This window comes from Schistocerca gregaria, chromosome 5 (genome assembly GCF_023897955.1).
Source record: "Schistocerca gregaria isolate iqSchGreg1 chromosome 5, iqSchGreg1.2, whole genome shotgun sequence".
Classification (NCBI taxonomy): Eukaryota; Metazoa; Arthropoda; class Insecta; order Orthoptera; family Acrididae; genus Schistocerca; species Schistocerca gregaria.
This window is the reverse complement of record NC_064924.1, coordinates 9,809,324-9,818,419: the sequence shown is the minus strand read 5'-3', so window position 1 is coordinate 9,818,419 and position 9,096 is coordinate 9,809,324. Positions and strand designations below refer to the sequence as shown.

Sequence of the window (9,096 nt, the reverse complement as noted above, 5' to 3'; positions counted from 1 at the left end):
TCTTCATCCAGTACTGATTAAAAATGTTCAAGAGAAAGTCTTTCGCTTCTATAGGCAGGTGTGCAAGCATAGAGTAATGTATATGATCAATGCCAGGGCAACTGTCGCTCTATATTTTAATAGCTTCGTTGAGTTCTTCTATAGAGAAAGGACGAAGGAGAACATGATAGGGGTCTTCTTCAGCAGGGAACCGATGGTTTAAAAATGGCACCGTGGGAGGAACGATTGTATCTATGAATTCCTCTAACCAGGCCGTGGTAGCAGGAGGGGAGGAAGACAGTCTTCTCGTTCTAAAAGCTTTTATTTGATGCCAGATGCTTGCCATACTGGTTTAATTATTTAGGGACAGGCAAAATTGTTTCCAACTGTCCTTCTTGGTTTTCTTCAGGAATTTGGTAACTCGCGCATTCACTTTTTGTACAGCCAAGAAGTTGTCCAATGAAGGATTCTGACGATAGGTTTTCAAGGCGAGTCGTCGCTTCACAACTTCCCGAGAGCATTCAGAATTCCACCGAGCAGGAGAACGGTGCTTCATTGATGTAAACTCTTTTTTCTTAGGGTTGCTGATGCCAGCTGCGACGTTCATAGCATTGAGTAAAACAGGGTATGGAACTTAGTCACGTCTCGTATTTGCGAGTGCCCGCCGAACCGTTTCCTTATAAGAGGCCCAATTGGCTTCCTTGATTTTCCACGTACTATTAGAGTAACAGATGTGCGTAGTATCGACGCTGATGTTAATGTGAAACTCTGTTGGGAGATGATCGGATCCCATTCAATCCTTTTTAACGCATCAATTAGATATTTCAGTAAAGCAGGGGGTGCAAAGAGTTACATCAAGTGCGGACGACCTACGCAGAGGTGAAGTTATCATAGTAGGAGAGCCATCGTTGAGTATCACTAGGTTATTATCTTCGATAACGCTTATCAAGTTCCTGTCTGTCACGTCTCCTCCCCACGCTACATGGTGAGCATTCACGTCTCCATCTACGATAAAGGGAGCACGAAGCTGACTTATTAATTGTCTCCAGTCATCTTCCACGATACTGTGGTGAGGAGCGTTATACAACGAGACAACTGTAAAGGTTTTGTGGGCAGTTCGTATCTCCACAGCAACTAATTCAAGGTTGGTGACAGGTACGTGTAACGGGTGTGGTCGATGCGGCAGCGAAGTTTTTACCAGTATAGCTCCGCCGCCCCACCCATCGAGACGGTCTTCCCTTACTATAGACAGCAGCACGTTGAACCCGGCACGCTCAACGTTGCCGTTCGACAGCACGGTCCGTGTGATGGCGGCTTAACTGCGAGTAGTGGCGCGACGCAGCGGCCAGAGCCGGAATCATGGCGGTGCGTCGCAGCGCAGACGGACACAGAGGGGCTGCCGCTGCAGGAGCTCGCCTCGCCTCCGGAGTGGCCTCTCTCAGTGCAACGCGGCTCTCAGTAGTGTCTCCAGCTTCAGAAGGCAGCTTCAGACACGAATCTAGTAAAACAAACATAACGTCTATGAGCCGTGGTAAAACTTGCTGTTTTGAAGAGCGCGTCGCAGCGCGTAATGTGAAGTGGTCGCCCTCCGTTTCTGGCGGTGGCACCGCCGTGGCAATCGCATCGTGTCTCCCTCTGGTGGGAAAGGGGAAAGGTTGCCTGTTAACGTGCATTTAAGGGGCGCTATGAGCTCGCCAGTCGGTCAGTCTAGATCAGTCTGGGTCAATCTCTCGTCCCCACTTTGCTAGTCTGTCTCTCGTCCGCATTTGTTAGGCAGTTAGTGTCTGTCTGTCGTCCGGAGTGCTAGTATGTCTGTCGTTCGGATAAACATTTAAGGCCAGCAAAATGAGAGTCTTTCCACTCCGGCAGTAAGAGAACTCAGCGAGTGGGCGCCCGCTCGAGGCTTAATTCCTGCATCTGAGTCTGCGCGTTAGGCTGCCAGTTAACTCGAGTTTGCTCAGGCAATGCTCATTAGCGGTTGGATCGATCGGTTGGTCGATCGCGCACTGAGACACAAGATGACTTGTCCGTCTTGAGCGTCGGCGCATGTGAGGTCGCCACGTGAGTCCAGTGGGCCGCGGCGTATAGCGAGGGGTAGCGACACGAGAGCAACAGGAGTCAACCCACGACATCAGTCTGGCCGGTGTGAGATGCGACGCCGTGAGACGGGAGATCGGATCGCCTTCCTCCGTCCGTTGAAGCGGCTGGCAGCGGACGGTTCGGGACAGCGATTTGGATGTGCTGCGCCAGGTCTTCTCGAGAAATCGCAGTTTACTAGAAGCTAAATGATTGGTGATATGTTGTTTGATTTACTCTTGTTAAATTCTACTTGTTTTCTTGGTGAGGTCACCAGCCGTTTTGCTTTGGGGTCGTCCCACCTTTCTTCTCCGTTTGGCCACCCTCGGCAAGGTGGTTGTTTATAAATTGGGTGGTCCGTTTTTCCCTTGTAGAGTAGGGGCAGGTTAGAGCAACCTGCGGTTCGGGTTCTTCCGTAATCCCTGTATCAATGTACCGTACGTTAGAACCTGCCTCTGTCATGTTTGTCGGATTTGGTGTGTTAACGAATTTATTACTTGGAGTGTAACGGCCTAATACCTGAAATATGTTCTTATCTTTGGAAAGTTTAATGTTATTGCCTATAATCTTGAAAGGCTGTATCTGTGTACTGTTGAGCATCTTGACTATTGTTTGGCCAACCTTGTAGAATTTTGTATAAGATTACATTACATCATCTTTTATTTAAATGATCATTTTAGTACATAAAGTTGCCACCCTTTCATAGTAAGACTTTTCTTAGAAGTTAAAATCAAGTTGCACCTTCGGTGACAAGGGTAATATTTTGATTATTACTGTTTTGTACCATTTACATCCCTCCTATGGGGGGGTGGGGGGGGTGCATACTTTGCGTGCTTGTGTAAATTGTTAAAACTCTTAGTTTAAAGTTATCTGGTGTGTTGGAGATTTACACCAGTCTAGTCTTTCAGAGGCTGTTGTGAGCGGTCGTAACTACAGCCGTGTCAAAAGGGAGCGGCAAGGCTCTCTGCCCGAAAGCTCATACAGTCAAAACTTGTTTATTTCGCACTCTGAATAAATTGTAGCTTTGATGTTTAGAGGATGCTTTCTGATTAAAATTTTAAATCTGTTTCTTTTAAAAAAGGCTTCTAGGCACTATTAAAGTGAATAAAATTCCGATTTGTTGAAAGGAATTTGGTTATGACTTCATGAGCTACTGCCTGGCAACTACTTCCATGCTTACATAGTGTGAATAAACGTATTAATGCTCTTCATGAATCCCTAGTAAATACAATAAATTCTTAAGAATCTTCTTTGAAAATAAATCGCGGTTCAGTCGAGCTTAGTTGTTTTTGCACCAATCATCGCATCACAACTAAGTACACTATATCCACTGGGAGCCGAACCGGTTCGGTGGGGGGTGGCGGTTGCGGTGAGGTGGCTGTATTGATGTGACTTGTGGGCTTGTGAACCACTCAGAGCTACAGCAGGACGAAGCCTCTCGGTCGTTTCTAGGTCTGCAGTTCAATACACAGTAATACGCTTAAGAGGTCTGATTCTTGTTTTCATTTTTTGTTGTACTGAGTCTATGTCGGAGGAGCAGTTGGAGGGAGAACGGAATGTGCTGCCCAACATTTTTCGGAAAGTACTCTCTCTAAATTTCAGAAGTTATTCCCCGCCTGCTACCCTCTGCGTCACATGTAACGTCTTCCACTCGTGTTTTTTGAATATCTCAATAACGTTCTTAAACTGACTCCGTGAACCGAAGAAGAAACACGTCACTCCCAATCGTCTTTGGAAACCATTCTTGATTCTGTTACTACCATTTCATTACTATTTATCATACTGAAAGTGTTGTTATTCTCCTAGCAACTGTGGTGAATAAGTACTATATGTGTGAAACTTTGGTGCGATGTAACAGAGGGAAAACATGTTCTGATCTGAAGAAGGGAAAAAGGGTGCATAATGCAGGGATGCAGGGACGGAGTTCTCTTTCTCTGGTGCTCTGTATCGACAAAGCGATTATAGAAGCAAAAGAAAGGTTCAGAAGTGGGACTAGAATACTCCGAGAAAGAAAATCGATGAGGCATTTCATCGGCAACATTGTATTCCATTGTGAAAGTGAGGAGAGAGTACAAGTCCTGTCGAATGTGACGCACACTGTATCGAATGCACAATTCGGATTGAGAACAAATCTGAGAGAGTAGTGTGCTGTAATTTAGCCGAACGGGGACATTAAAAGTCCCTACAGTGTCAGCAGTTGACGCCAGGGCTGGTGATGTGTCGCCTCCGCGGCACAAACTCTCCCAAATATCCGAGCACAGCGTCACTGCTGGACACGGCTGAGGGGCGTCTTAGCGTGTGACGTCAGACCGGTGACAACTCGGAGACGGCGCTACGGCCAGGGCGTGACGGCGCTAGGAGTCGTTAGCGCTAAGATTTCACACGGAACAAATCCCGCACACTCACCCCAGCTTTTCCCGGTCTTTGGTCGGCCATTTCAGTTGACCCACGTGATTTACCGTTTTCGGCTGCACTTGGAGTCAGTGTTAAATTAATATCTTACTAGGCCTTAAATTTTGCCAGGCAGTTAAAAGACACGTTACAAAAAACGTGCACAATTGCCCTCAGCTGTGCTAGGTACTTCCACTGCAAACGTAAGATCCGGTCGCGGTGGTCTCGCGGTTCTAGGCGCGGAGTCCGGCACCGTGCGACTACTACGGTCGCAGGTTCGAATCCTGCGTCGGGCATGGATGTGTGTGATGTCCTTAGGTTAGTTAGGTTTAAGTAGTTCTAAGTTCTAGGGGACTGATGACCACAGCTGTTAAGTCCCATGGTGCTCAGAGCCATTTGAACCAAACATAAGAGAAAATTTAGCACTGAATTCTTTAAATACGAGAACCAGTACTCAGATGAATAGCCTATTAAGAGAACCAGTATTCAGATGAACAGCCTATGAAGAAACATACATCTATATGAGAAAAAGCACGCAAAGCTAAAACAGGAAAAAGCTATACTCAAAGAATAATTTGCTTGGAAAAAGAGGAACTGCAGTATATTTGACACTTGAGTTTCAGAACTCAGACTGTATGCGTGAAACAAGCACCAATGTTCACTATACTTCCAAAGGGCATAAAAACTACTTTGTTATTCGCTGAGTAGTTTTGGTAAAAAGTTTTAGAGAGGACGGAGACAGCAGAGGGGCAGCCGGCGAGGGAGGGCGGAGACAGCAGAGGGGCAGCCGGCGAGGTAGGACGGAGACAGCAGAGGGGCAGCCGGCGAGGGAGGACGGAGACAGCAGAGGGGCAGCCGGCGAGGGAGGACGGAGACAGCAGAGGGGCAGCCGGCGAGGGAGGACGGAGACAGCAGAGGGGCAGCCGGCGAGGGAGGACGGAGACAGCAGAGGGGCAGCCGGCGAGGGAGGACGGAGACAGCAGAGGGGCAGCCGGCGAGGGAGGACGGAGACGGCAGAGGGGCAGCCGGCGAGGGAGGACGGAGACAGCAGAGGGGCAGCCGGCGAGGGAGGACGGAGACAGCAGAGGGGCAGCCGGCGAGGGAGGACGGAGACAGCAGAGGGGCAGCCGGCGAGGGAGGACGGAGACAGCAGAGGGGCAGCCGGCGAGGGAGGACGGAGACAGCAGAGGGGCAGCCGGCGAGGGAGGACGGAGACAGCAGAGGGGCAGCCGGCGAGGGAGGACGGAGACAGCAGAGGGGCAGCCGGCGAGGGAGGACGGAGACCGCAGAGGGGCAGCCGGCGAGGGAGGACGGAGACGGCAGAGGGGCAGCCGGCGAGGGAGGACGGAGACGGCAGAGGGGCAGCCGGCGAGGGAGGACGGAGACGGCAGAGGGGCAGCCGGCGAGGGAGGACGGAGACGGCAGAGGGGCAGCCGGCGAGGGAGGACGGAGACAGCAGAGGGGCAGCCGGCGAGGGAGGACGGAGACAGCAGAGGGGCAGCCGGCGAGGGAGGACGGAGACAGCAGAGGGGCAGCCGGCGAGGGAGGACGGAGACAGCAGAGGGGCAGCCGGCGAGGGAGGACGGAGACAGCAGAGGGGCAGCCGGCGAGGGAGGACGGAGACAGCAGAGGGGCAGCCGGCGAGGGAGGACGGAGACAGCAGAGGGGCAGCCGGCGAGGGAGGACGGAGACAGCAGAGGGGCAGCCGGCGAGGGAGGACGGAGACAGCAGAGGGGCAGCCGGCGAGGGAGGACGGAGACGGCAGAGGGGCAGCCGGCGAGGGAGGACGGAGACGGCAGAGGGGCAGCGGGCGAGGGAGGACGGAGACGGCAGAGGGGCAGCCGGCGAGGGAGGACGGAGACGGCAGAGGGGCAGCCGGCGAGGGAGGACGGAGACAGCAGAGGGGCAGCCGGCGAGGGAGGACGGAGACAGCCGAGGGGCAGCCGGCGAGGGAGGACGGAGACAGCAGAGGGGCAGCCGGCGAGGGAGGGCGGAGACAGCAGAGGGGCAGCCGGCGAGGGAGGACGGAGACAGCAGAGGGCAGCCGGCGAGTGAGGACGGAGACAGCAGAGGGGCAGCCGGCGAGGGAGGACGGAGACGGCAGAGGGGCAGCCGGCGAGGGAGGACGGAGACAGCAGAGGGGCAGCCGGCGAGGGAGGACGGAGACAGCAGAGGGGCAGCCGGCGAGGGAGGACGGAGACGGCAGAGGGGCAGCCGGCGAGGGAGGACGGAGACAGCAGAGGGGCAGCCGGCGAGGGAGGACGGAGACAGCAGAGGGGCAGCCGGCGAGGGAGGACGGAGACAGCAGAGGGGCAGCCGGCGAGGGAGGTCGGAGGCAGGAGAGGGGCAGCCGGCGAGGGAGGACGGAGACAGCAGAGGGGCAGCCGGCGAGGGTGGACGGAGACAGCAGAGGGGCAGCCGGCGTGGGAGGACGGAGACTGCAGAGGGGCAGCCGGCGAGGGTGGACGGAGACGGCAGAGGGGCAGCCGGCGAGGGAGGACGGAGACGGCAGAGGGGCAGCCGGCGAGGGAGGACGGAGACAGCAGAGGGGCAGCCGGCGAGGGAGGACGGAGACGGCAGAGGGGTAGCCGGCGAGGGAGGACGGAGACAGCAGAGGGGCAGCCGGCGAGGGAGGACGGAGACAGCAGAGGGGCAGCCGGCGAGGGAGGACAGCAGAGGGGCAGCCGGCGAGGGAGGATGGAGACAGCAGAGGGGCAGCCGGCGAGGGAGGACGGAGACAGCAGAGGGGCAGCCGGCGAGGGAGGACGGAGACAGCAGAGGGGCAGCCGGCGAGGGAGGACGGAGACTGCAGAGGGGCAGCCGGCGTTGGTGGACGGAGACTGCAGAGGGGCAGCCGGCGAGGGAGGACGGAGACAGCAGAGGGGCAGCCGGCGAGGGAGGACGGAGACTGCAGAGGGGCAGCCGGCGAGGGAGGACGGAGACTGCAGAGGGGCAGCCGGCGAGGGAGGACGGAGACAGCAGAGGGGCAGCCGGCGAGGGAGGACGGAGACTGCAGAGGGGCAGCCGGCGAGGGAGGACGGAGACAGCAGAGGGGCAGCCGGCGAGGGAGGACGGAGACAGCAGAGGGGCAGCCGGCGAGGGAGGACGGAGACAGCAGAGGGGCAGCCGGCGAGGGAGGACGGAGACAGCAGAGGGGCAGCCGGCGAGGGAGGACGGAGACAGCAGAGGGGCAGCCGGCGAGGGAGGACGGAGACTGCAGAGGGGCAGCCGGCGAGGGTGGACGGAGACAGCAGAGGGGCAGCCGGCGAGGGAGGACGGAGACAGCAGAGGGGCAGCCGGCGAGGGAGGACGGAGACAGCAGAGGGGCTGCCGGCGAGGGAGGACGGAGACAGCAGAGGGGCAGCCGGCGAGGGAGGACGGAGACAGCAGAGGGGCAGCCGGCGAGGGAGAACGGAGACAGCAGAGGGGCAGCCGGCGAGGGAGGACGGAGACTGCAGAGGGGCAGCCGGCGAGGGTGGACGGAGACAGCAGAGGGGCAGCCGGCGAGGGTGGACGGAGACGGCAGAGGGGCAGCAGGCGCGCCGCGCATTCGCTGGCGGCTGCTCGTCACCGACACGCAGGCGCCAACCCTCGGTCTGAGGAGGCGAGTAGTCCCGGGTGCCGCGGCGCCGAGCCCGACGGTGACGTCGCAGGGAGCCACGCTGCTGCTTCACTGCCAGAGGAAGCTATCACGCACCTTTCAAACGTGTTTCAAACTTACTCATCGCAATGTGAGACAGTCATGAAGTTTGGAAGAAGATACTTTAATTTTGGTGCGCAGTTTCACTGAAAGGTTGTTGCTTTAGACGGTTCTCTCTTTTTGCTGTGGAAGCCAGATTTAACTATCACTTTTTTTTTTATCGAGTTGATGTCAGTGCAAGATGCACTCGTTGCTGTTTGTTTGTTGCAGCTGAGTGTAATATTTACGTATTTTGTTATTTCAAATGATTAGCTGGGCTGTATCAAAAATAAATGTATTGAAGTTGACAAGTATTCACACCCCCACAGCCTTCAGTCAGTTAACGCTCCCAGGGTGTCAAGTGCTACAGAAAAAAGTGTTGAGGAGAAGCGGAAATGAGATTAGAGATATTTTTCACTTCAAAATTTGTGACTACATATTTGATGAAAGTAATGGCTGACGAACGAAAGAAGAATCGTATCAGACTCAGGCTGGAACTTGCGAAAGGAGGGTTGTGAGCCACGTCGCTGGTCGATGATCAGGGATCGTCTTGTGTTTGGCGCGTCCCCGGGCTTGAGCATCTTTGCGTTTTCGGCTGGGGCGGCGAGAGTTTCGGCTCTGGCGTCGGCACACGTGTGATGTCTGTTACGATGGGGCTGTTTGCGAATCGTGGAACGCCTGCGGCTGTTATTGGTTGCCTGGAAGGCATTTCGTATGGACTGTACCAAGCCTCGCAGTGAGAGGGGGGTCTGGAGTTGGTGTTGGCCTAGATGTTTGTTCAAATTGAGGTGCCTGTGTGGGAAGCTCGGCGTGGGCCTGTCGGTTGCTTCGTCCTTCTGGCAGCCACCGCAAGCGGATGTTCGGTCGGAATGTCTACAGTTTATGGTGAGCATAGTGTGAACAAGTTCTCGTTGGGTGTGCTGCCGGCCTGACTCTTAGCCTCTGTTATTTGTGGGTGCCAACCCCTTGTC

General features: G+C 55.4%; 2 protein-coding genes across 2 annotated transcripts; both read left to right on the top strand.

Moving 5' to 3' along the window:
- The first annotated feature begins 1,338 nt into the window (after positions 1-1,338).
- On the top strand, positions 1,339-7,034 carry LOC126272681 (5E5 antigen-like). Its single transcript, XM_049975699.1, has 2 exons — positions 1,339-1,510; positions 5,176-7,034. Exons 1-2 carry the CDS (start codon positions 1,339-1,341, stop codon positions 7,032-7,034), a joined length of 2,031 nt encoding a protein of 676 aa, XP_049831656.1.
- Positions 7,035-7,143: 109 nt separating this feature from the next.
- Positions 7,144-8,046, top strand: LOC126272680 (keratin, type I cytoskeletal 9-like). Its single transcript, XM_049975698.1, has one exon. The coding sequence runs from the start codon at positions 7,144-7,146 to the stop codon at positions 8,044-8,046; it is 903 nt and encodes a 300-aa protein (XP_049831655.1).
- Positions 8,047-9,096: the final 1,050 nt, after the last annotated feature.